At 54.0% G+C, this 26,833-nt stretch overlaps 2 protein-coding genes across 6 annotated transcripts in view; one reads left to right on the plus strand and one right to left on the minus strand.

Annotated features, from left to right (window-relative positions):
• Positions 1-2,144: 2,144 nt before the first annotated feature.
• UBALD1 (UBA like domain containing 1) lies at positions 2,145-10,780 on the minus strand. Its single transcript, XM_075106075.1, has 3 exons — positions 10,441-10,780; positions 4,385-4,444; positions 2,145-3,289 (listed from the first exon to the last, which is right to left on the minus strand). The coding sequence occupies exons 1-3, from the start codon at positions 10,546-10,548 to the stop codon at positions 2,969-2,971; spliced, it is 489 nt and encodes a 162-aa protein (XP_074962176.1). The 5' UTR covers positions 10,549-10,780; the 3' UTR covers positions 2,145-2,968.
• Positions 10,781-16,482: 5,702 nt separating this feature from the next.
• The window catches only part of MGRN1 (mahogunin ring finger 1), a 54,378-nt gene continuing 44,027 nt past the window's right edge, over positions 16,483-26,833 (plus strand). For 4 of the 5 annotated variants that reach the window (XR_012662582.1, XR_012662581.1, XM_075106079.1 and 1 more), the window contains exons 1-2: positions 16,486-16,684; positions 24,612-24,730. Coding sequence is in view for 3 of the 5 variants with exons in the window: in XM_075106079.1 (XP_074962180.1) it covers positions 16,597-16,684; positions 24,612-24,730 (207 nt within the window). In the remaining 2 variants the exon portion in view is untranslated. Of the gene's footprint in view, positions 16,685-24,611; positions 24,731-26,833 lie in introns of all 5 variants that reach the window. The other variant, XM_075106076.1, reaches the window with a different exon arrangement.

Genomic DNA, 26,833 nt, shown 5'->3' on the forward strand with positions numbered 1-26,833 from the left:
CCAGTGCCAGCAGCTCCAACTGCCTGGCACAACAGCTGCCAGGGAGGTGAGGCTTGCCAGGTGCCACTGCATCCCTCTCTCTCCCTTTGGGGTCACTCTCCCTGTGCAGGAGGGGTAACGTCAGTGCTCCCTGCCCAGGGAGAGCAAAGGGCGTGGCAGGGCCAGCCGGGGGTGTCCCGCGAGTCCTGCCAGGCCACTGTCCACCTCCAGTTCCCTTGATACCATCTGTCTCTGCAAAGACCCTGCAGATTTCACCTGCAAGAATGTGAGCCCCCATCCCTGTGTGTCCCTCTGCTCTGGAAACCCACCAAGCCCACCCAGGCTGGGATGGTGGGAGTGCTGCGGGCTGGGCGCAGCCTTGGGGCACCTCTGATGGCATCAGCTGCTCTTACCTATAGAGAGAAGCGGATATTTTGGGCATCAATGGTGGCGTCTACATGGGCACACTCAGCTCTCTGGCTGCCAACAGGACCGTCACTGTGGGCAAGGACTTCCCAGGTAGGGGGACAGCCCCAGGGCATCGCATTAGCTCCAGCCAGGCTGCGCAGCCACCTGAACCTGCATGTCCTGCTCATACCAAAGCAACAAAGACCCCCCAGCCCCGCTCCCAGCACACCACAGAGATGTGCCACACCCCCAAGTACAGCAGCCACTATGTGTCCCCATACTCATGTGCCTGCCCCGGTTGTCCCCCCCAGGCCACTGGCCCCACCATGCAGGCTCAGCCTGTGGCTGAGCGCTCCCGGTGGCATTGTGCCCCATGCAAGGCCGTTTGTCCTTCTGCATTGCAGGTGCTGCCATGAGGACCAAGACAGGCTCCTCAGGGGGCTGGTGGCAGGCTACCATAGGTGGCAGCAGGACAGCAGGCATCTGAGCTGGCCAAGAGGCTGTGAAATGGCATGGGGCTCCAAGGGAGGGGACAGGCACACCAGGGCTGTGCTGCCTGGCCTCAGAAAACTGGTGGGGGCCACGCTGCCCCAGCAGCCACTCATTGCAGTGCAGTAACACCACAGGCCATAAAGACACTCCCTCCTCTGTTGCCTCTCTTGCAAGGTCCCTGGGCTTGCAAGGGCACATGGGGCATCCTTGGGGACTTGGCAACCGGAGCCTGATATTTTTGGTCTGTGCCATGTCCCAGTGAGCTCATTCTGACCAGCCAGATGTTCAGGTCTGTGGTGTGGCACTGAATCTTCCAATCCCATGGCTCCTGATGGCCCTTGGACAGGCACAGGCAGTCTCCCCTCCCTGCCACCACGTCTCCACAGGGCTTTTACCTGTTCCAAAGGCAGGTGCTTCCTTCTGAGGCCACATCCTTTCTGTCTCCCCTGGTTGGGCTCCATGCCTCAAAGCCCCTGCTTTGCAGACCGTACCCACTCCCAGAACTCCACACTGGCCTTGATGCACTTACACCACCACAGTCACGACACAAGACCCCAGCTTGTTCCATATGCCACCAGCTGAGCCCAGACCACCTCAGTAGGGCAGGACTGAGCCACACAGCTCTGGCACACCCCTGCACAGGGAAGCTCACAAGGGCCAGCAGCAGCTCCAGCCCTCACTCCCAGCCTCTACCGAGGCTGTACATGAGGCAGCATGGGTGAAACCATTGCTCCTACAATATTTATTTTAGCAACACAAATAAGAGATTGAAATTAATTATTGACTGGTGAGCGCAGGGCCACAGCCTCACAGTGAGAGGGCTCAGCAGTCATGGCAACCTCCAAGGGACCTGGCCCATGTCATCCAGCAAAGAGGGGGTAAGAGCCAGGTCACGGCAAGACACCCAGGACCTATGGATGTCACACAGGGAGGCTGAGGGTTCCCTGCAGGCCTGCCATCAGCTGGCCCCTGCTCCTGGTGGGATCTCACACCCACAGGCAATGTGGTGGGGCAGCAGGCAGAGCCAAGCTGGCTTCTGCTGAGGCTGAGTCCTGGCATGCACTTGGCCAAAGCCAGCTGGCAGCCACTGCATGGCTGGGATGAGGTGTTTGGAGCAGCACACATACAGTGGAGAGGTGGCCAGCCCCAGCTTGGAGGCATGGCATACTCAGGGCCACTTGGAGAGGGGATCCTGCAACAGCTCAGGCCCAGGTCAGCCTTCCCCTGCACCCCACCGCTGCTGCAAACGAAGCAAAGACACTGGGTTCAAAGCAGAACAGCATGTATTGCAAGCGGCTGCAGCGTGTCCAGAGAGACTTCCAGCCGCCAGGAGAAAAGAACAGAGGGGTTAAAAACAATCCCAGTCTCTAGGGTTACACTGTGTCATGCAAACAGCCCCAGGGCAAACCCCATCCTAGGAGGGCAAGGGAAGGGTGTGCTGGCCCAGCCGGGCCACCCATGGCTCACCCCGTGAGCCTCCCCATCACCAGGACTGGGCGAGGGGCCAGGTACCTCCCCAGGAGCCAGCATCCCCCAGCCCTGCTCACCAGCGAGCATGGCACATGCGGGGTGGAGGCTGCAGCCAAGCAGGAACAGTCCTTGCTCTCCACCAAATGAGGCCCTTATAAAAAAGATGTGTGGGGTGTCTCAACCCACCCAGGTGAGTGGGGCTGAGGGAGGGGAGGAAATATTCAGGCACAACCCATTCTGCCTGGTTGGGTGGCCCAGGGGACCTTGAAGAAGGGACCTCCTCTGTAAATGTCACTTGCATGCAAACTCCGGTGTCCCAAGAGAGGAGGGGGTGCTCCCTCCCTAAAAGCCCAGCAGTGGCCAGGTCCCAGGCAGAGGCCAGCACCGGTGGCATGTCCCACGTAGCCTCCCGCTGTCTCTGGGGATCTCTGTTCAGCTCAAGGACAAGTAAAAACTACTTCAAACCAAACCCATGCAAGGCAGCTATTTGCTCATGTGTCTTGGTGCCTGCCAGATGCCCTGGCAGCAGAGTTCCTCTCCTCTTTGGGGAGAGGGGGGTGGGGGAAAAAGAAATATTTATATGCAGGGGTCCCTGCTGTGTTTGCTCTCTGCTGCAGCCTCATCTCTCTGCCTCCATGGTCACGTTGGCCTTCTGTTCTGCTGTGGCCTGCTGCGAGACAGCAGCTGGCCAACCCGCAGGCTGCACCGGCGGGGCCGGAGTCCACATGCTCTGCTGCTGGCCAGGGGGCGAAGCTGTGGGCCAGGCTGGGTTGAAGGCCCCGTGCTGGGGCAGCGGTGGGGCCGGGGGCGGTGGGGAAGTTGCCATGGAGGCCACAGGGCTGCTGCTGTTGAAGCTCTCGGAGGCCTTGAGGCGGGAGAACATGGTGAGGGCGTCAGGGAAGTTGGGTGGCGTGGCCGGCGTGTTGGCGGGAGTGCACATCTGCAAGAAGGAGACACAGGGTCAGGTGGGGTGTGTGTGTGTGTCTTCACCTTCTTCCTCCCACCAGAGCCCAGCACAAAAGCCCTCCACCCCCACCGCTGCAGCACAAGGAGCTCCTGGACCTGCATTCTGCTGGCAACGCTGCCTGCAAGCAGCAGTTATTTAAGGCTCTGAAGACTAATGCTGTGGTGAGAGCCCAGACAGGACCCTGCTGTGCCTGCTCCTGTGCCCAGCCAAGTCAGGGACTGCCTCTACTCTACGACCTGCTGGTACCATCCTGGGCCTGCAGCTTTCTGGCTTGGCGGGTGCAAGCCTCAGGCTCAGCTCCCACCCCCCCCCAGGAGACCAGGCATGCTCAGGCCCTGCCAGGCACTTGCTCTACACGCTTACAGCACGGTCCAAATCCCCAACTGTCCCGGAGAGTCAAATGAGGCCACGGCAGAAAACAAATCCCTAAGACACATCTGCCCAGGCAGATTATGAGCTGCCACAGCACGAGAATTAAAGGGTCAGAGTTTGGGGACAGCTGGGAGAGCACAGAGGCAGGCAGCAGCCACGCACACACATGCCCTTTTCTGTTTACGCACATCCAGATGAGCACACTGTACTAGAGGCACCCTCCATTGGGGCAGAGGTTTGTACTCTCAGTTGCTCCAGCAAGCACACAAGGACTCATGCGTGTGGCTGTGCAGTGTGCACATCTCTCTGCAGGTGTTTACACAATCTACAACAGTCCGGTGCTCCAGGCCCCTCCAGGCTCTCTCTGCCATGTTGGGACTGGTCTGGACCATTCACCATGCCCAAAGCATCCTCCATCAGACCATCCCTCTCTGAGGAGCAGCCCCAACCCCTTTGCAGGGTTCCGAGGGTACTCCCAGACCTGCTGTCCCACTGCGTAGGACAGGCTATGTCATCCCCGGCTGCTCTCCAGGAAAACCTTCCTTGGCAAGCAGCTCCAGCAACACCCAGCCAGACCTCTCTGCCTGCACTCCTGGAGCTGTGAAATCAGTGAGCTGGGCATCAGCAACAGCCTAAAGCACCCACCAGCTGGTGCTGTGCACCAGGCAAGCAACGGAGAGGTGGGAAAGCACTTACCATCTGATGGTGGTGGCTGTAGGGGATGTTTGTTTCTTGGAAAAAAGCACTGAGAGCAGTCTGGAAAAAAAAAAAAAAAGCAAAAGGGAAGATGATATTACCACCAGCACACAAACTGGGCACCCACCTCATCTCTGCACACAATGACAGGGCTTTGTAAGACCCCAAAGATGATCCAAAACAGGCCCCAGGGGGCTGGACCGTGCCCACAGCCTCCTTGCCCACACAGGAAAGCACAGTACACAGCTGCTCTCATGTCCCCAGGCAGGGACCCATGCCTGCCATCTGCTTGCACCAAGGCAGGAAGGGATCCCACGTATTTGGGATCACCATGCTCATTGCTGAGAAGCAGCCACTGCTGGAGCGGACCCCGATGGGCATTTCACAACTCACAACCACCATGTGCAGGGAGAGGAGGGAAGTCCAGCGGGAACCGGTTAGACATGTGTCCTTAACAAGACAAAATCACGGTCACCATATTCACGCTGGGAGATGCCTGGGGCTCCAACGGGTAGCCCACCTGATATACCAGAGCATTTCCAATTCTGTCACAGGCAGGGTATGGTTATGACTGACATAATTTTGGGTAGCTTCCAATTCAGACCAGTAATAATCTGGTAAATCACATGCCACAGGCATGCAAGGGATGGGTTGCAGGGAGGGAACACCGGGGAGTCAGGCTAGCCAGGAGGGCAGATACCCAGTCCAGGTCTGGGAGGAGTGGAGGCAGTGGGAGCTTTGGGGGTGTGCAGGACTGGGCTGATGCAGGACTGGCAAAGGTGAAGCTGACTCCTGTTCTGTGCCAGGCTTTAGCTGAGTTAGAGCTAGAAAACAATGCTTTGATCAGTTGCAGATCAGTCTTGACAGAAAAGTCTGGACTCAGTTCTAGTTGAAGGAAAAGCCCCCCATCAACCCCATTCAATCCCCTCCCCAGAGGCAGCCTGGCCTGCAGGTCTACAAGTTAGTGCGAGGCATGAGGCTGCAGCCAGGTGCTGCCATACCACTTGAGACTTTGCTCCCTTCCTGCAAGCCAGTGACTGGGGTTACCCCACGCTGCTAAAGAAAAAAACAAAAAAAAAAAAATGCAAAACACCCTGAAAGAAGTAGAGGCAGGTTGTACCAAACCCTGCATGAATGCAGCAGACAGTCCTACCACCACACACACTCCTCGTCCCAGTGCCCATAGCCACATGCCCCTGTGTCACACCCAGGGACAGGATGAACAAGTCAGCTCAGTTTACTGGTATGATGGAAACCTATTCTGCCCCAAAACATCCAGGCTGGCAGGCCCTGGAAAGGCGAAGGGGCTGCACTTGCACCACTGGGGAGCTGGTGCCAGCCACTTGCAGCAGGGTTTATGGTTTCCTGGCTAAAGCAGGGTAAACTATCGGCAAGACCAGGTGGCAGCCAGGAGCAGTATCTGCAAACAATAATCCAGACCTGGGCGGGGGAAGCAATTGCTGCTGTAGAGTCCGGCAGCTCCCAGACCTCAGGGGGAACATGCAATAGCAAGGCTGGTGAGGGTCTCCACCATGATAGCTGCGTTTCTCTATCAGCATTTAATAACACAGTACCTGAAGCCTGCATCCAGCCAGGCTGCAACCATGGGCAGGACACACTGCATTTCAGCAACGGCCATACAGCAGGATGAGGGTCAGTGTCCCCAGAGACCAGCTCTGAAAAGGCTGGCATATGTCTATAAACCAAGGAAATGTCTGATGGAGACACAGACACTTCTGAGGCAGTGACACCCCTGTCACCATGCTACCCTTCGTCCTGGGTGAGGTTCGATGTCAACACCCACAGGGCCTATTGCTCAGACCGAAAGGATTGTGATAAGAAAGGGGGGAAACAGCAAACGGGAAACACAGGCAGAGGTGTGGGCACAGCCAGATACCATAAGCTGATTAAATATGCTCTGTGCCCTTGTTTTCCAAGTGGCCTCATATCTGGGACTGTGCTATTGGCAGACAGGGGCAGAGAAGGTCCATGATGCCCCTGCCCCACCGATCCTCACCAGTGCTGGGATGAAAGCTGTGACCTGGGTGGAGGAAGTACTCCACCATCGTAGGCCCCCTTGCCTAAAACACCACGTCTCCTCCCTTCCATCTGCCCCTTTCCAAGAGTGGCAGAAGCAACCCCTCTGCTCACCAAGAGGTCCAGCACCCACACCTGTCCAGCTGCAGGGAATGGCTGCCACCTCCCAGGGGACCCAGAACCTGCAGCAGCCCCAACCCAGGCAGGAGAGAGGCCTACACACCCACCCCCTCAGTGGCGTGGGGTGCCAGGGCTGCACAGATAACCAAAGCTGCTGATATTGTCTGGTCTCCAGCCGGCATCACAAGCGCTGGGGGCAATCAGTGCAACAGCAAAGCCAATTAAGGCTCCTCTGCTTGAGAAGGAGCCTGAGCCACAGCTGAGCCCTGACCCTGGACCAAAGGCCCCATCACCTGTGCCGCCCTGGGTGTGAGTGGGAGCAGGGCAGCCCTGCACCCACTGCCTGCCCATACTTGGCAGGCGACCAGGCCACTGCATCCTCCCCAGGATACAAAAACAGGAGCTTCGCAGGAGGTGGATTGCACAGAGATCCTACCAGGGTGCCAAGAGCTGCCAGTAGTGAGTGAGTTGGAGGGAGGATGGCTGCAGGGGCCAGGTGGGGAGATGAATGCAAGGAGACCTGCGTGCTGAGCAGAACAAGCTCAGTCTGGAGGAGCAGGTGCAGCTGCTCAGATGGGACCCCAGGTGCTGTTTGATCCCCTGCCCAAGCTGCACTTGCACCCACCCCCAGCTGCATGTGTGAGCTGCAGCCACTGCCAGCAAAGGGATCCCAGTGCTAGAGAAGCCCTGGGGGCACCCTGCACTTGAGCCACAAAGGAAAGGGAATGGGGCTTGATAAAACATAAATAAATCAGAAGAGGAAGTAGAAATCCAACCATGGACACAGTGGGCAGAACCAGATACCTGTTCCTCCTCTTGATCCCCCCACACAACCTCACTACACTGAACAGACACACGACTCTTAGCACCAGGAAAAAGGAAGGAAAAGGTGTTTTTTTTAAAGCTAATGTCTTCTTATCCTTCCCAAGCAGCCCCAGGGGCAACCAGGGCAAAACAAAGCCAATTAATAATCTTCTACCTGGGAAGGAGCCTGACCCACTGCTCAGCCCAGCCTGACATGAGGCTCTGCAAACTCTGAAAAGTCTCCTTGGCAGCCTGCTGGGTTCCAGCCATGGTGGAGGTGCCTTGCTGCCCTCCCTAGCTTCTCCCGACGTGCCAGCACTTGTGGCCCCAAAGGCCGAGTCCAGCCCTCACAGGGAGACACTCCAAATCACCTTCTTCAGTCTGTAAACCTCCCCCTACAGTCATGGCGCTGCTCCAGCTAGCTGCTAGAGGGCTGGGCTGGCACTGCGATCCCTGCTGGCACCCACCACGGCTGTCCCTGGAAACATGGCAGAGCTCACGGCACTGGGAGACCTGCAAACTACACCAGATGTGCTGTGAGAAAGCCTGCCCTGGGCCCCTATGAAACAGGACTGGAGTCACAGAAAGTGGGAGAGGTGATCCAAATGCTACCCACGAACTGCCCTGCTCCCCAGGGATGGAGGAGATGCAAAATAAACTGCTTCTTTGTCAAGCCCCTGACTACGGTACAGGCTCTGATCAGCTTGCCACGCATCAAAGACAGCTGTATCCCCAACGGTCTCCTGACCTCCCGCCCTGCTTGCTGTCCTGGATCACGTTCCTTGCCCCCAGACAAACTCCTGGCCTGCCAGGGTCAGCAGGAGACCATGCACAGCAGACCCTCTCTGCAGCCCCCAAATCCTCCCCCACCAGCCACAACAGCCCCAGCCCAGCACTAAAGCAGCCCCAGCCCAGGAAAGTGGTCCTGGAACATCAGCATCCCACCAGCCCAAAGCTGTCCTTGTTTCACAGCAGCCTCCCTCTCCCTCCTGCTGGTGACCCAATGCCCCAGGCTCCTGCTCCCTTGTCTGGCTGTGACAAGCAGCAAGCCGGGCATGTGCCCACATAGGAAAGGCCCTAGGCAGGGCAGACAGATGCCAGAGTTCCCCAGCCAGGACAGAGGCACAGAGCTGGGAGAACCTAGCTCCTGCTGTCTTGTCTCCAGGCTGTCTAGCTCGCTTCAGCTGTTGGGAACACCTCTCCCCATGGTGGTCTACAGGCGGGAGCAACATTCTCAGGGTTGCTCCAACTCACACCACGCTCCTGGAGCAGCACTTTGAATCTGATGAGACTGCAAGTGAAAGCAGTGTAAATTACCAGTGAACTTGCCTGAACTCCACCAATTTATACTCGCTGCAGATACGGCCAGGCAGCAAACAGGTACCGCACTAGAATGATAAAAGCCTCAGAATATCACAGGCAAGAGGTGAGAGCACACCGGAGTCAGGAGACAACACCTCCCCAGTGCAGCTCCCCAAAGAAGCCATGCCCAGCAGCCATTTTGCAAAAGGAATTATCTGACCATTGCACCAAAAGTGAGTGGGAACATGGTAACTGCTCATCACAGCACGTTTGTTTACAGCTGAGCTTCCTCTGAGTCATGTGAGTGCCAAGCCGGCAGGAGACGGCTGTTAGTACTTGTGCAACTTGCCAAACGGTGGCAAAGTTCTGCAAAATGCCTTCTGAAAGAAAAGTTAAACTTTTGTCATCCATTCCCAGCTCTTTTACAACACCCACGGAGGTGGTGGAAGTGGATCCCGCCTGTCCCAGAGGGCCACTGTCAAACTGTACTAGTAAACAAAACCCAGAGCATGTTACACATGCAACACATCCACTGCCAACGGCACTCCCGTCAGCGGACCATGGTATTAAATGGGCATGGCAGAGAGGGATGTCGGCTCTGCTTTCCACCCATCCCTGCACACCCAACACCCACCCACTCGCTCCTTGGCCATGCACAGCTTGGCTTTGAACACCTCTTGGCCTCTGATTTAGCATCTGGAAATCCTGTGACTGCACAGTGATGAACTGCCTCTGTGTCTGATCCATCCAACAGCCGTCATGTTACAGAATAACCCCCGAATACCATCTAACAGGCCTGCCAGTGGTGCTCGCACCCATCCGGGCCATGCCGCACTGAACAAGAGGTGCCCTAGCCACAGGGATGAATATAAACTGAACCTCCTGCTCTCCAAACTGACTCAGACCTCCTCCTGCATCACAAAACAGACACTTCAATTACAAAGGTGCCATTAGTCTCAAATCCATCAGCTCCAGACTAGAGAGCTGCTGGGGCTGGAGGAGAAAAAGGAAAAAAAAAAAAAAAAACAACCCAGCTTAGAAGGAGCTTTGCTTGCTACAGCTGCTGCGCTCCCTGCTTTGCTCCCTGCACTTTAGCTCCAGGGGTTTCTAGAGGAACAGAGCACCCCAAAAGGCTGCCGGGGGGCTCCCCACCCGCAGTCCAGCTCCGCGCATGACGTTAACCCGTGTCGATGTCACAGAGTACCCTGCCCGCGAGCAAGAGAAAAAAGGCATCCGGAGCCAGAAGAGCTTTGACCTACAAAGTCTCCTCTCCCACGGCTGCCTGAGGACCAGACCCCCCCAGGCGAGGACATAGGAAAGGCAAGGCTGGGGTTTTCCATCCCACGGCCACGCGAGAAGGTTGGGGCTGGGGGGTGGGGGTGCAGGGAGGAGCGCTGGTCGGAGCCCGCGGGGGGGAGGGTTCCACAGTCCTGAGTGGGGCCCGGGAGGGCTACGGACCCTCGCTCTGTCCCCACCCGCGTTCCATGGCCCCGTTTCCCCGCATCCCGCGCAGAGCCCACGCTGGCTGAGCCCTCGGGGCGGGCAGGAAGCGCGCCCCACGCGGGGGCAGAGCGCGGCCCACGCCACGCGCCAACAGCCACGCGCCCCACGCCGACACGCGTGGCGCGAGGGGGGTGGGAGAAAGGACGGGTGGGAGGGCGTGCAGCGGCGTGTCCCGCAGGGCCGGGAGCACCCCACACTCACCGCGTTCGCCCAAACCCACCCGGCTGTCCCCACCCCCACCCCACGCGGGGACCTGCTCAGAGTTACCCGTACCGGGGCGGCGGCCTCACCTCGAACTGCCAATGGGCCGCCTGCAGCAGCTGCTTGGCCTGGTCGGCGGCGCACCCGGCCGCCAGCACGAACTGGTTGATCATCACCTGGTGCTTGAGCTCGTCCATAGCGGCCCCGCCGACGGGCCCGGCCCAGCCCGCCCTGCCGCGCCGCCCCTCCGCCCTCACGGCGCCGCCACCATGGCGGAGCCGGCGCGGCTCACGCCAATGTTTACTGGGCACTGACTCACGGCGCCCGGCGAGCCCCGCCGACGGCCGCCCGGGGCGGGGCGCGGCGAGGCGGGACGCAGCGTGCCTCTGGGAAATGGAGTTCCCGCCGGCCCCGTCGCCGCGCCGCCTCTGCTCCGCCGGGACTACAACTCCAGACAACCCCCGCTTTGTTTGCGGAGCGGCCGCCGGGCGCCGGCGCGCTTTGAGTGACGAGCCAAGCCGACCAACCGCCGCCCGATGCTTGGTAGTACCTGACCGTATATGGTCAACAACGCCGCTGCCCCCAATCAGAGAGCGGCGGGGGCGGGACGGGGCTGGGGCGGGTCGGGTCACGTGGGCGGGCGGGGGGGTGCGGGCGGTGTTTACAGTCGGCCGCGTGCGGTTTCCTGTTGACGTGCGGGGTGGGGGCGCGCGCGCGGTAACGGCCGTGGCGGAGCCGCTGCTACCGCCGCCCTTTGGCCCCGTGTCCAATGCTGCCTGGTCCGCGGGTAGCATTAACTGGGTGGTGGCTTGGGGGCGTCCTGTGTGCGTCCTGCGGTGCCCCCCCCCCCCCCCCCCCCGCCTTGCGGGGGCCTGTTGAGGCCCTTGGGATTGCAGCTGCCTCAGGCCGGTGCTGCTGCCGCCTCGCAGCCTCGGGGCTTGAGGTGGGGGGAGGGGAGGGGAGGAACGCGGCCCCTCGGCCCTGGGCTTCCCGACGGCGCCGGTAAAGGATGGGGTTTCCCCAGTTATCTCCCTGCAGGCCCGCTCCCGTTAACTGCAGTCTGCAATGCATCCCCATGTCCCGCCGACACAGCTACCAGGATGTAAAAGCAGAGCCAGCAACGGGGGAATGTTCTGGAAGGTGCCAGGGGGTTCCCAGAGGCATGAAAGGATCCTTTGAGAGCAGGGTATTGCCATAGCAGATGGAAGCACGCAGCCAGGCAGGCGCTGCTGGGCTGCTCGGCAGCGCCTGGGGGACACACAATGGTGTTGCTAAGTACCAGGAAACGATAAGCAGGCATGGACATGCGGTTGAGTGGCTGGGAGGTAATAAAGCAAGGGAAAAACGGGGAGACGAAGGGAACCACTGGCTCTGTAGGGCTTGGGAAGGCCCCCTGGCCTCCTCCACCTTTCCTGAGCGATTCTGGGCTCTTTCCTGCAATTTGTGTTGGGGCTTAACCTTGCCGTGAGCAGTTTGTTGCTAACACCTCTGACCCTGCCTGGTGTTTTGCGTATGGCTGCAGATATTTCTGAGCTGTGAGGATTAATGGCTGAAGCTCAGGCAGGTCACACGTTTGACCTGAGGGGTTTGCAACCTCTGCTGCTGAGACACAGATTGCCCCAGTATTGTCCAAATCTGACCACCTGGTAACTGTCTTCCAGGTCTCCTTTATCAACCATTTTCCATGTCTCCTTTAGTAACCATGCAAAGTACTCCAGGCCTTGGAGGATGCCAGGGCCAAGGGGATTCCTCCTTCTTGTATGTAAGTCACTCCCCAAATCAGAGCAAGAGCGCAGTCATATGATGGTGGCAGTGGGATGCATCAAGAGGGGACTGGTCTTTTTTACAAGGTGAAGGCAACCCCAAGGGGGAAGCAACAAGAGGAGACCTGTAGTCAGCAAGGTATAAATACAGCTGGGAGAATAATTCTCCTGAAGGATTATTTTAATCAGAACCAGACATTTTTAGAAACCTTACAGTCTGATTTTTTAAGAGGGAAGGGTTGGCCCTGGCCCAGCAGGGCTTTCAGGGAGGGTTGCAAGCCCTTTGGAGCAGGGCAGTGTTTAGGGAGGCAAAGTTCATGGGCTCGCCACTACTTCTGGTGAGGAGTAACTCCACATGTAGTCTCCAGGGCTCCTGAACCTGGTTGTTTTACTAGTACCCAATAAACAGAGTGAGTGACAGGTCCAGGGAGGGGACAGCTGAGACAAAGCAACTTGCTTTGCTAGGTAATAAACCTCTGAGCAGCTGGACTTTGGATGAGCTGCTCCAGTGAGTGGAAGGTTTGCAGGCAAATAGACTTGCTTGTTTACATGGGTGTGCTCACAGCTACCTCCCCATCAGAGATGTCCAAGGAGACTCCTGAAGGGTAGGTCATGGGAGCTGGAGAAATGTGTATGAAATGGGTCCAGCTTCAAAACTCCTTTTTCCTCCACATTTTGCAGGAAGGAGTGTCCTGCATTTTGCAGAGTGGATGCCAGCTGGGTCTGGGACATAGTGACATGACTTGTGGTGACAGTGAGCATGCAAATGAGCAGTAGGGAGCCTTGAGAGTGGGCAGAGGAGGTGGGCTCGCAGCAAAAGGATCCCTCCTCTGTCCATGCTGCTCCTCTCCAGGTTGTGTTGGAGAATGGCTCCAGGCTCACCTTTTCCTGGATGGATTTTGCCCAGCAGGAAAGAAAGCCAAGCTGGAAGGCAGCAGAGGAGCCGAGGCCTCCTCACCATCCCTGGAGCTCTGCAGGGTCCTGGGGGCAGGAGCCCTGGCCCATTTTTGTCCTGGTCCTCCCCAACTTGGCTGCTCTCACTCCACACAATGTCACCTGGGGTTTCAGGCTCCCTTGTACTTTGTTGGAATGTTTTCATCCCTTTGGGGGATGTCAGGGAGGACCTCTCACCTTCGTGGCTTTCCTCCCTTTCCATCTTCAGCATGGTGCAGGGCCCAGGGCTAGCAGCACCACACTGGGGGGAAATATGGGCTTGGGAGCCCGGAGACGAAGGGTAAGGGTGCAAAACACATGCCTGGTGGCACTACCAGAGTTTGTGGGACTATTGTCCCTTCTTGCAGCCACCATGATGCCACAGGCTGGGGGGCTGCAGCTCCTCTGGCCCATGGGACGTGGCTCTGGTGCTGCTGGGTCCCCACATGCACGCTGCCAGGGCAGCCCGGCTCCCTGCCCTGCTGCTGGCAGCAGCTCCATCCCCAAGTTGCCCGCTCTCCTTCCCCTGTGCTGCTGGCAGTGGCTCCTGCCATGGATGGAGGAGGCAAATGGTGCAATATCCTGCCTTTGTGTGTGCCAGTGCCTGTATCTCCTAGGGCCAGCGTAAAGGCACTGCCGCCTGTTGGAGGTGCTGCCCTTCAGCTCTGCTCGCTCTGGGCCCTGGGGTTTGGAGCGGAAGGGCTGAGCCCGTCCCTGGCACGCTGCTGCTATTGTAATTGTCTGTCACATACATCTCACTGAGCAGGGCCCTGGGGGAGACACTCTCCAGCAAAGGACCCTGCCCTCCCAGATGACAATAACCCCCCTGGGGGACCGACTGCTTTCTCCAAGCTCCAGAGAGCTGCACAGCCCAGGGAGGGACCTTCCCACTGGTGGAGGTTTTGCACAAACAAAAACCTCCCAACATGGCCACTTCCCTGGGCGGCCCTGGAGCTTGCCAGTGCCAGCGCCTGGCTGCTTGTCGGGACAACAGCTCTCCCCTTAGCTTCCCCGGTTAACCCATAGGGTGCCTGCATCCCAGTTAGTGGCACAGGTGGCTGCAGAAGGAAGTTGGCTGGTTCTGTCCCCAAAAAAGCTCAGGGGGCAGTTGCCTGCCAAAGGGGATGGAGCCCAGGGGCCTCCTTGGACTGGGCAAAGGCAGGATGCTCTTGGTGCTCAGGACATGGGAGGGAAGGGAGAGGGACCCGCATCTTCTGTCCCTGTGCAAATCCCCCTCCTTGCCTGTTACGAACACAGCTCTGCTTTACTCCCCTGCTTGCAGACAGCCAGCTGCCAGTTGGCCACTGGTTCCCAGCATGGCACAGGGAGATGGAGTTGCTGAGCCTTGCTGTGTCAGGTCTGCTCCTGTGCCGAGCCCCAAGTTGGCTGCTGGTGTGCAGGATGAGGCTATGGAGGGTTATGGATTCACCTAGCTTCATCTGGGGCTCCTGGTGGCACCACGAGCTGTTCGCATCAGCCCGCTGCTGCCAGGGCACTGCCCAGGCACCTGTTGCCAGCACCAAGGAGCATATCTGAGCTCCTTGTGCAGGCAGGGAGCAGCCAGGACATGCTCTGGGGCAGCACACATGGGCTGGGCATTGCTTTGCTGCTCAGCAGACTCCATTCCTCCCTCTGTGTGCAAGTTCTGTCACGAGAAACTCTTGTGTGGAGAGGCTGGTTGAGCAAGAGGCACCACTGCTCTGGGTGCCAGCAGGATCTTGGGGGACACAGCAGGTAGCGCCCAGGCATGGTTATTGCCGTATGGCAGAGCCCAGGTCTCCCTTGTGCCAGGTGCAGGGTACCTGGCTCTCGTGGTTTGCTGGTAGCACTTGGCTGTTGCTAGTTCCCTGCCTTTTCCCTGTCCTTCCCAGCCCTGTCAAGCCATGGTAAGCAGCAGAGCAAGGTCTGGTACTCCTCTGCCCTCACCTGTCCAGTACCTGTTCCGCCCACAGCCCATGCCCCATATGGCCCCACCAGCGCAGAGCTGCTGTACTCGGGGTGGCCGCAACAACTGCAAGGGTAATAACTAGCCAGAAGCACGTTTTCCCATGGGTTTGTTTGCTTATTCCTGCTGGGCGTGTTTTAATTTGTGTTCATGGCCAGCAAATTCCACCCACCACCCGCTCACTATCATAAAATCCTCCCGTGCCGGCAAGCTTGGCGCTCTGCCACATCCTGTCTCCCTGCACCCCAGCCCTCTTCCCATGCCAGTCTCCTTGTCCCAAAGCCAATTTAAGAGATATTGCATGTGCCACCTCAGCTCCTTCATGTGTCCTGGGCATCCCCAGCTCCACTGCTGGGAATTTGGGTCCCCAGTTCCTTTGCAGTGTGAGCCTGTCAGTAGCACATGTGCAGGAAGATGCTTCCCTTAAAAAGCCAAGTCTGGAGGCTCTTCTCTGCACCTTTGCAAGACCTCAGTGCCAGAGGTGACAGGGCTCAGTGTTGGGATGTTGGTAGAGGCTCTTTCATGCCACTTCCTCCATGCTATCCTCCTGGCTCTCACACCATATATGCAAGACAGCCTTCAGTTATTCCCTGCTCTCATATCGGAACCTCAGCCACCTCCATTCGCTTTCCTGTGTGCATTATCTGCGAGAGGAGGAAGCCAGGGGAGGTTTCCCCTCGTGAATCTCACATAGTCCTGCAGCTGGGGAGGCCGATCATCTTTCTCTCCTGTTAGCAGCAAACCTCAGCCAAGAGCAGGTACCACGTCTGAGAACTGGCCCAGGTAATGAATTCCCATGCCAAACTTCCTGGGAGGTGCATGGCTACCCCAGTTGGCCTGCGTGGTCTGCAGGCTTCATGCCCACCCCCATCCCAGCAGGGACCAGTCATGCCTGGGGGGATGCACACCAGTGCCACGTCCTGGTCCCCAGCAACCAGCAGGAAAGGAGGCTGGTGGGAATGATTTTGGTGTTGCTGCATGTAGTTCTTCTGAAAAACAGCTACCAGCAGGTTAATCATTCCCTGGGCTGAGCAAAACAGCCTGCTGGGACTGAGCTGCCCCGACCGGGCACCCTCAGCATAATTCCTTCTCCCCGCTTTGCCTTTGCACCTTTTGCAAGGTGCATCCCTGTGCAGGGTGTGTCCCTGCGCATCCTCCCTGCCCATCCCTGTGCACAGTGTGTCCCTGTGGATCCTCCCTGTACATCGCCTCCACGCATCCCTGTGCAAGCTCCCCAGGGCTCCCCCACCCGCGGCGAACCGCGGGTGTCCTCCTCTCCCCCCTCCCCGTGCCGCCGCCGCCGCCTCGCCCGGGGCGGCGCCCGCCAGTGCCCCCTGCCGGCAGAGCGCACGCCGCGCCCCGGGGGGGCAGGACGCGGGGAGCACGCCTCGCCGCTTGTGTCCTCCCTCTCCATCCCCCTCCGCCGCACCGCTGTTGGTAGGTGCCGCCGCGGTGCCTGATGGGAATTGTAGTCGCGGGGCGGGCGGACTCGCTCTCCCGGCGTGCCCCGCGCCGCCGCCGCCGTGGGTGCGGGTGCGGGCCGCTCATCGCCGCGCTGCTCCGCTCCGCGTCCTCCGGCCCGCCCTGTCCTGCCCACGGTCGCCATGGGCTCCCTGCTCAGCCGGCGCATCGCGGGCGTGGAGGACATCGACATCCAGGCCAACTCGGCCTACCGCTACCCGCCCAAGTCCGGTGAGGGCCGCGGGGCTCTCCCCTCAGCGTCGGGGACGGGGAAGGGGGACGGGCCTTGGCCCAGCCCAGTGCCCCTGGGGAGGGGGACAGGTGCCGCGGAGGACGGTCCTGGGGCGGCCGGGCCGCGGGGTCCCCGAGGGAAGGGGCCGTGGGGGTGCCCGTGGCCGAGCGGGGCTGGGGCTGGCCCTGGCCCTGGCCCTGGCCCTGGCTCTGCTTAGGGCCCTGCCTGCCCGCCTCCGGGGCTTCCCTGGCGGAGAGCGCCGGTGGATCTCCCTTCCCGGGCTACACCTGTAAGGCCGTCTCGATGCCCTGTTTAGCCGAAGCGTAGGGATGCAGGAGGGCTGTGTGCCCTGAATCTAACGCTTAAGTCATCTGCCCGTCCATCTGCCCGTGTCCGTGGCCACCCAGTTCGGTCGCTGCCCTTGGGTCCTGGTGGGTGGTGGTAGGTGAGCAAGGCTTCACTTCTCCGCGCCGGAAACGTGGCTGCAGCGAGTTGGCCGTCTGCGGCAAGTGGGGCATCTCCTGCTGGTGAAGAGGAAGGGATGGCGGAGTTCTGTGGGGATGCGGAAGGAAAATGGGATCTGGTGGAATACAGGAAATAAAAATTCCCACATGACAATCTTCTTTAACTCCTTAAAATGGCAGTAGTTCTCACTTTTGAGCCATTGGACTAACATGGCCTACATGGGTGTTTGTTTCCCAAAGGGAGATGTTCTGAAAACTTAAGAGAGTTGTCAGCAGTGCCACTTCTGTGAAGTTGGGATGAGCCTGTGACTCACCGTGTCTTAGAGTGGCTTTTGAGATTGGCCTGGTTTAACTTGTTAAAAACACTTTATTTATTCTTTTCACAAAATAAGTCATCTGGGAAATTCAGATGCTCTTTTCTCCTAGAGCATCCATTTGCTTACATATTTTTCTTTCTGTTCTGCTAGGGCTTTTCCAGGCAGGCTAAAGCATTTGCAGAGCAGGATTTGGGATCACTCTCGGATCCAGGTTCAGCGTAGCTTTTTTTTGTTCAGAGACTCGAGTTCTGCATGTGTCCGATGACTTGCTGGCTATAACATCCTCAGGGCTGTCTGATGGAGGGAGCTAGGTCCTCCTGTTTTGTTTGGAGCGGTGCAAGATCTTCTCAAATGGAGTCCTGTCATCGTTGCACCTTGTCTTGTTGCAGGTTATCCTTGAGCAAGAATGGTGGTGTAGAGGAGATGGAAGTGGGAAACCTGCCCAGAAAAATTCTTCAGCTGTGTTGGCCCTCTTAGAAAATCTAACCTTTTTTAGGGGGGTGGGAACTAGTTTCTTGGACAGCTAGGAAAGGCAAATGTCACTGTTAGATTACAGCAGGACGCTGTGTGTGCCTGGGGTGGCTAGGGGGCTTTCCTAGTGTGGGAGACTGGGTGGATGTGAGCTGCCTGCTAAGCCATAGCTATGGTACCATGGGCCCTGCGGCAATTTTCTTACAGCCTAAAGGTTGCACCTGATTTCTCTTGACACATGGACAAGATTTTAGGTATGAACCAGATTAAATATAATCACCATATGCAATAAACATTAAACTGCTTCTTTCAAATCATCATCCTGTTGTTTCTGTACTGTTATAATTGCCCAAACTAGAATTTAACAGTGTGTTGGGTTTTAGCCAATGTGCTTGCCAAAGTGACCCCATCACACACGTGAGGTTGGGTGTGTATGTTCACATGCACCCTGAAAGGAGTCTGTTAACCTAGATGTTGCCAAAGAGCACTCCATGCATGGTACCTCCCTTGTAAAACTGCACAGCTACTGCTTTCAAGCAGCTGATTTAAAGCAAAATATTGGTATTTGCTTTAAAGGTGCTGGATACAATTAGATGCTTGTTAATTAATTTTCTGTTGCACTTGCTTGTGAAAGCATACTTGCTTTAGGCTAGACCTTTCACTTCGCTTTCTTCAGGTTTATCTAAGAAGGGTCCTCTTGACTTCGGGAAGGGAGAAGAGCTGTTCAAGCTCAAGATCATTCTAGGCATAAGAAGAGGTTGTGAACACTTCTAAGGTGGAGACTCAAGGAAGGTTACTAAACACCAGAACAGTAAGGGCTGTTAGGATGGCAATCCTCCCTCACTTCTTCAGGTGGAGCATGTTCAGAGGGATGCTGTCCCTTCTGGTCCTACGGTCCTAAGTGTTTGTCTTGGGGCTGGAAAGATTGACTATGACTGGTACAAAACCTGACAGTGAAGACAACTGGAAGGAGTGTATATGCTTTTATTTGATTTCAGGAAGCAAGCTGGAAGTAGTACAAAAGGTTCTTAGGCTAAATGGTTGCTAATTATTTCTAACTTGACACCATTGCTGTGAGGCCTGTACTGCTACTGACTGCCTGACTGGAAGAAGTCAGTTTTCAGTTGGCTGTGTTAGATGTTTAAATGTGTGCACTGGAGTGTTAGCCTGACATGCAGGCAGTCTTCTGGCTGCTCAGAGATTACCCCTGAAAGGCTGGAAGATGTGGCGAGAGAGTGCTACCTGAGGTTACCCATCTGCTGGAGTCTTGTGCAGCACTGACGGCTGTCTGTCACCTTTTATGTACTTTCCCTCCGAGTCTCTGGTTTAAGCAGGTCTTGACTTACTGCAAGCATCTGGGCAAGCTGCTGCAGCTCTGGTCAGCTGCCATCCATGGTCGGCATCGGTTTCAAGGATATGTGTTTGTGTTCTGAAAAAATACACCACCTCACAAGGACATGTTGTGTGAGAAAATAAACACAAAATATGGGTATTCTGACTAATTTAAGTGGTATGTCAGCCTGCCTGTGAAAAGAAACATGGTTACTTTACGAGGTCGTACCAAGTGGCAGCACCTTGTTGAGTCACAGCTGATTGCAAATGCAGTGGTGAATCCTTGTTTATTGACTTTTGATGTGGTTATTGCTGGGTCAGTCATGTGCTTTGTGGAGGATTGAGCAGGTTGTTGTGGAATCCACCTTGGTCCTTATGAGCCAGAGTCCCTAATGAGACATTCACAGGTTAACAGCTTTGTTGCAACTGGTATACAGTTCTGTAGTTAAAAATCCTCTGAAAATGCCCTGCTTATTCATCCGAGGCTCTGGGTGTGGATCATCTGCGTTTCCCCTCCTGCATCTGGGGAGCTGAGGCTGCTGAAATGCTGCAAGGTGACATCCAATTCCCTTCTCTAATCCCTCTTCACTGGTACCTTTTGACTTTTCTTGCTTGCTTTATGGAAACTGTGCTGGCGTGGCGGATGCCAGTTGGAAGGGGGTTGGAGAAAGGCCCAATCTGTACAGAAGAATTAGTGTCCCCATGAAACGGGCTAAAAATGGGTAATCGCAAGGAACAGTCAGGATCTTCACTGTGCTTTTGTGCTTGAAGCAGTAAAACAATCCGTGTTCTTGCATGCAGTCTCATGATGCCCCTATTGCTTTAGCAACCAGCAAGCAATGCACCAGTGTTTTCCGCAGCTCCTTCGTCAGCTCATCTCTTGTGCCAGTGAACTCATCTGCAGCGTGGAGTGGGGCAGGGAGCACGTGCCCTTGAGACAGCTTTTCTCCTCTGGAGTAGGCTCTTGAAAGAGAATTCCGTGAACATTTTTGGGAGAGTTAAAAAAGGAGGCAGATTACTCCTCTCTGAAGCTGAACTGCTTTGTTGTTTGGGAGTGACGCTTTAATCAAAGAAAGGGCAGTTTTAAAAAGGAGAAGAGTACCCGGAGTTGCACCCAGTCCATCACTTTGTTCTCAGCTCATAAGCCACGTGTACTAAGAGAGTGTCAAGACAGAAATACGTTCCTGTATTTCACACATAGCTTTCATTCGTCACTGTCTCCGCAAAGCACAGCGGAGTGGTTGTCTCCATTACTCCTGCTGTAGTTCTATAGGGGTTTGACCCCAACCCTGCTGAACCACCACATTCCGTTGACGGGAGCATCCCCTTCCTGCCTGTTCCCCAGCTACTCAGGAGCACCAGACTGAAGCACTCATGAGTCAAAAGCAGTTGCTTTTGCTGCTTGTTTGTTGCTGGATTATATTTTACCGAGCTCAGAGCCCCATTCTTGTTCACTACGTGATCACTTTTGGTGGCCCAACAGGTATGGGCAATGAGGAGGGTGAGATGGCTTCATCCAGCTGTGGTGCTTGTTCAGGCTCAGGCTATGTCTAGGACTGTGCTGTCAGTCCGTCCCTTGGCATTCTGTGGTGGTGAGTGTCTGGCTGAATAGTTAAGAAGGACTCAATTTTTATGACTTTTAATTCTAATAATGGTGAAGCCTGGACTGACGTCTAATTGCTTTTTGTTAATGAACATTGTATGATACAACCCTTGTCTTGATGGAGCTATGATTGTGTTGTCAACTCCATGCTCTTGGCCATTGTAGCGTATTTTGCCCTCTGCCAGCGTGTCACTCAGGCATCACATCCATGCATTGGGTTTGCATGGGCACCAGATTAGGACGCTGGGTTAGGTGGAAGTAATTATGACTGGAGCAGTGTGGTGCTTAATGCTAGTACATTTATGATGATAAAACCCCCCCACCACATTGGACTAAAAGTTAAGTAGTTTCGTGTCATTTGATGCCTTGGAGAAGCCTTGGGTTCCAGTTTGGTTTTGCGTGGGACAAAATAATGAGTCAGACTTGGCCATTCTGGGTGTCCCAGTGGTGTTTTTCCAGCCATTGTGAAGTTTTCCACCACAACAATTTCTCTTACAACCATTGTTTGTACTTCATCTACCTTAGCAGTGTCACCCATTTGTGTTCTCTTTTATCTAATGCTCTCCTATGTTTTGTGCTGATTTACTCTGGGGAAGTAAAGCCATGTTTTTTCTTTGCTCTGGCATTTTTCTCATATTCCATCCTTGTTTATTTATGTATGATTCTTTCCTTGTAAGTGCTGTGTTTTCCTGGAGGATTTCTGTTTTTAGCAGTTCTTTGGAGGGTTAATCAAAAGAATTTTTTGCTTTTATTTTTTTCCTGCTGAAGAGGATGGTGCTTAGCACATCCCCCTTGTGTCCATAGCTAAAGAGCTCTGTGTAAAACTGGCCTTGCTATACATGTGTAAGGTAGGTCAAAGTTGGTTTATGTTTTTTGTGACAACAATGTTCAAGAGGCACGGTAGTCTGGCTAAAATCCTAAAGCTGACTTGGTAATGGAGTTGGAAATAGAACCTAGAGGTGGAGCTGCAGCAGGATTTTAATGCAGAGAATATATGCAAGCCTCTTGGCGGCACGGAAAATCCTGTCGGTCTCATGCTAGATATGTGGACATCACGGTGACCAGAAGAAAGGATACCTTCTTTTTTCCTTCTTGAAGTTCCTTTGTCCTTTTAATCCTTGGTGTGATATTTACAGAAGTACTTTCTTAAAGCATTTTGTCTCCAACTTGGGTGAACTCTGAGTTGCTTATGACAGTGGTTGAGAGGAATAATCCATAACTTTGGTTTTACCTTGAGAGCTCTGAACTTAATGTGTTGTTGTAGCAACTGGTTTCTGAAAGATTGCAATAGAATATATTTTTTTAGCTGCTAAAAACTGTGTTATAAATTTGTGAAGACAGTTTGCTGCCATCCTTGTTTGTTAGTTTTGCTGTTGAGACCTTGTGTGCACAGTGGCTTTTGTATCCATAGAAGCACTGGCAGAGCCTAGGGGTGTTCTATTCACCAGTGTATTCCCATCTCTGAGCTCCTCAAAGTGGTTTTCCTTGTGCTCGTTGTGACTAGCACTGACAATGTTTCTTGTGTGCTTGTGAAGGACATGCTTCTGCCAAAAAGAAAAAAAAACAAAAAACAAAACCCTCTCCTTCACATTGCAGGAGGTGATTTAGGAAGATGAAGGGAGCCTTCAGTCTGAATGTGGAGTTGGAGCTGTGGTTTCCAGTTAGAATAAGTGCTGCTGTGTTGCAGAGGGTGGTGTGTATTTTTGAGAAATCCTAACAATTTGTTAGAGATCCTGAAAGTAGTTCTTAGTGGAGCAAAGGCAGTGTGGCAGGTGCCTTGAACATGCTAGTTATGTGTCTCAGTGTTGTTCCAGCTGTACGAGGGAGACCTTTTCACCCCAAGGTGCTGGAGAGGCTGCCTGGCGATGCTCTCCTGGACAGCTGGCTCCCCGCAGGCATGGGGTTTCAGTGGTGGCAAGTAGTCCTAGTCTTCTGGGGCTCTGCGTCCTCTGTATGTGGGATGCAGAACTTCTTCTATAATAAAGCTCTACTCTGAGTTTGTGGAATACAGGTTTACTGAGGTGAGTCGAGCCCCAGCATGTCTTGTTCAGGGGGTACAAGGGAGCTGCCTGACTGATCCCAGATGATCAGCTGCTGTGGTACTGAGACATCCTGCACAAGCATTGTTCTCGCAGTTAATCAGATAAAATGCTCTGAAACACAATCCTGCTTGACCAACATAAAATGTGAAATTTGTTCCTAAACCCCAATGTTTCATCATGCTTTTCTGAACCTCAGTGTAAGCATAAACCACTTTAGTGTATCTTGGGTGCAGAGGTTGTATAAAGCTAGCTGTGCTTGGAGATTATAGGCAGATTAGCTTTTTAATTTGTTGCTTCTGGGAGGGGTGGGAAAAGATTGCCTGCCATTTGGAGCACCTACATCTTGTTATTCTGATTCTGTAGATCAAATTCTAGTTAGATTCTGGACCTGTGCTGAAGTTGATTGTTGTATCTGGAAAGAAGGAAGTGTTTCTGTAATACAAACATCTGGATGCTTGTAAGATGAGCTCAGCAATAGCTGAGCACTACCATCGTCATTAAAGCACTACCATCTGTGCAGAGTAAGAAGAGCCTTTCTTGAAGCATAAAGCCTTAATGTAAAAAGTCATTAATGAAAACCCTTCAATTTCAGAGTAAATCATGCTTGCTCCTAGCTAGAGGGACTGCAAATCCTTCCATAATGCCTCCGCAAGCATTCAGATTAGTTACTGCGTCTGTAGTGACTAGTTTTAAAACAAATTTTATGTTGTCTATAGATTGCACCTAGGGAAGCCAGTGTATGTTTGGCTCAGTCCTTTCATCACATGCCTGAAAAACCCCCACTCTTGAGAATTCAAGGGAAATGGCTTGGGTGGAGCCTTTTATTTTATATCTCTCCTGGTACTTCTCTGAAATTGTAACTCTGTGAAGCTCATATTGAGAGTGTTCTCCTGAATTCTTTCTAGGAGGAAGCTACATTTGTGGTGCTCTCATACATCTGAATCGATTTGGTCAATGTTGCAGTTAATCCAGATTAACTGCAGATGCTCCAGAATCCCAGTGACCTGCACATGCTTCGTCTCCGGAAATTTGCACTGTAGTGCATTACCTTAAAGATGAATGAAACAAATCTGTAATGAAGCTTTCAGAGCTGAAGCTCAGTTTAGTCAGTTCCAGGGTTCTCTCTCCCAGACACCCATGTTTCTGCATTTAGAACTGTCAGTGTTATTAATTACATTCAGCATCAAGGTGTGTACTTTCTAGCACTCACAGTAAAGGTTTTGTGTGGTTCTTGGCCTGGGATATGAGAGTGAAAGAGGCGAGGGAAGGCAGACTTTACCCAACAGGAGCCCCTCTGGCTGTGCAGGGCTTTGCAGTGGGAGGAAGCTTCATCCTTCTCTGAGCAGGTCAGTGGTGTTTGTGGAACTGGACTTTACACTGGAAGGTGGAGAAAAGAGGAAGAATTAATCAGAATTGAGGGATATTGGAAAGAGCTCGCTCTTGCTGCACCCTGTCCCTTCTCTGGAAAACAAGTCAAAATGGAATTATCTCCACTGTAATGATTTATCCTGGTTCCCCCGCCCCGCTTCTACTGTTGGCAGTGGCTGTCAGTTGTACAGGGAAGTAGTGAACTAGCAAGTATTTTCTGTCTTGTGCTCTTCTGTACTTATGAATTAAAAACTGCACAGACCAGCAGTTCTCTGGGAAGCACTTATTTAGAGTTTTTTTTTATTCCCTTGTGGTTTTTTTTTTTCTAGGAAACTACTTTGCAAGTCACTTCTTTATGGGAGGCGAGAAGTTTGACACCCCTCACCCTGAGGGCTACCTTTTTGGCGAGAACATGGATCTAAACTTCCTTGGGAACAGACCTGTTCAGGCAAGTTCCTATATGCTGTCTACTTTTTCCTTTTGTTTTCTGCCTGCTTTGGAAAATCTTACATAGGGCTTGTAGAGGAGGATAGCACAGACCTAAGATGCCCTTGCTACTCGGGGAGTGTCCTACCAGTCTGAGGTGCAATAGTGTTCCCCCACCCCATGTCCCAGCTTGCTGGCTGCTGTAGCTGTTGAGATGCAAGCAGAATTTTTCTAAGGAGCAGTATTCACCTTCTAGGCTAATTTCCACTTAGGACAGAAGGAAGAAGTAGTGGGGGAAGAAGGACAGGGACTCGGGAACACATATTTTGGGACTAATTCTGATTGCCTGCCTAAGTGAGTGTAAAACATGCTGCAGAGGGAAGGCTGGGAAGCAGATCCATTCTCAGAGCCTGAACTTCACAGGGCTCCTGGGCACGTTGGATGGATTCCAGCCAGTGTTTGATGCATGCTGTTCTCTATGTAAACGAGTGGCCTGACAGGGCATATGGCAGTGTTAAGACAGATATTGATATTTGGTGATTTTTGGTTGCTTTGCAACCTAGCTGGCCTGCTCAGAAAGTCTCTCTGTTAGTTTTCCCACTTGGAACATGGAGGTATTTCTGGACTCATAGGTGTCTTGTGAGACTGTGAAAAGCTACCTGCTCAAGTGATTGGCTTGTTCTTTTGTTGTGAATAGGGAATAGCACTGCTGTGAGGGACAGTTAGGAATCTTATGCAAGTGTTATGTTTTGGATTTCTCTTGCACCTCTGAACTGCTTAAAAAGAACTAAAAGGTTAACAGAGTAGGACCCATTTGGAGATGTTTCCAGGGTGCTGGAGAGGAAAGGGAAAATAGCAAGAGCTGCTTGCTTTGCCAGCTATTTTCCTAGTTGTTTCTGCAGGTTCAAAATATGAAAATGAATATGTCATAATTCTCATCTTCAGAAAAGCAGTGACTATTAGTGACTATTAGTTAATTCATGCCTGTAGTGCTTGGAGGCAGTTCAGAATCACCCTTGCTTTACAGATGGGGGAAACTGAGGCAAGATGACTTGATGTTTGAATTGGACTGGTGACAAGCATTTTCTGCTTTCTGAGTTGTCCTCAGGCTGTGCCATTGATCTTCTCAGCACCACAGTTAGTTAACAGGCCTCTGCAGGGTAGGACAAGGGAGAATCCGGAAAGCGGTTGTTCAAGCAGAAACTGCAGATGAGCAACAGAATTAAGAAGGAGGGACTTTACATGGAAATTTTTCTGGATGTAACGGTGCTATGCAGGCATGGGTGTGCTCACCACACACCCTACACCATGTCTGCATACAGGGCCCCTGCAGGACAGTGGTTAAAAGCTGACTGCTTCTCCTTTGCTCTGTGACTAGCAGCTGCACAGCGCTCCAACAAAAGCAGAAGGTGCAGCTGTTAGCTAAATATAACATGTGTCTGTGGCTGTAGGGACTAACCTTGCAGAGTTAAATTGCCTGCATGTCTCAGCCTGGGTTTCCTTGCAGACATCCCGGCACTGAATTTCGTAATTTCTTCAGAGGGGAGTGGGTGAGAATGCTATTAACACAGTGGGATGTTTGCCAAATAGGTTTAAGAGAGGGATGTTGTTGTGGTATATAGTTTGCCTATGTAAATTTAATGCCCTTTGGCAGCTCTGATTAATCTTCAAGGAAAAAGCCACTTGAACACAGAGCAGCAAAACTGCTTTCTGGATGTGGGCCAAGTTCTCGTGTCGGAGTAACTGAGGTCTTGACTGCTCTATGTAGAGCAGTGCTCTACAGTACCAAGCAGTCAGGGTGCAAGGAAAGTAGTTGCTTCTACCCCATGAATTCTTTGCTACCTGTGGCTGTGTCATGGGGTCCTCTGTGGCATTCTCGTGTTGGTTAGGAAACAGCATGTTTTCCCCTCAGGCTCTGGCTATTGCCCCACCAATGCATTTCTGTGGTCTGAGGGGACAACACTGAAGGGTTGTGTCCTGGAGCTGCCCTGAAGTTCAGCTGCATTAGCATTTGGTTGCCTATTTAGTAGACTCCTCGTTTCTAAGGGAGCATGTATGTTGGTGGTCCCTGGTACTGCTGCTCCATGTCAGTCACTCTCTTTACACCACTGTAGGGCACCTATTA

Source organism: Phalacrocorax aristotelis, chromosome 10 (genome assembly GCF_949628215.1).
Source record: "Phalacrocorax aristotelis chromosome 10, bGulAri2.1, whole genome shotgun sequence".
NCBI classification, from domain to species: domain Eukaryota; kingdom Metazoa; phylum Chordata; class Aves; order Suliformes; family Phalacrocoracidae; genus Phalacrocorax; species Phalacrocorax aristotelis.

What these genes read in the sequence shown, in the direction of transcription:
- UBALD1 (XM_075106075.1), bottom strand. Translation starts at nt 10,548, where the DNA reads ATGGACGAGCTCAAGCACCAGGTGATGATCAACCAGTTCGTGCTGGCG. An exon ending in CGGCCCATTGGCAGTTCGAG is followed by an intron (nt 4,445 to 10,440) that starts GTGAGGCCGCCG and finishes TTTTTTTTCCAG; the next exon opens with ACTGCTCTCAGTGCTTTTTT. An exon ending in ACAGCCACCACCATCAGATG is followed by an intron (nt 3,290 to 4,384) that starts GTAAGTGCTTTC and finishes TCCTTCTTGCAG; the next exon opens with ATGTGCACTCCCGCCAACAC.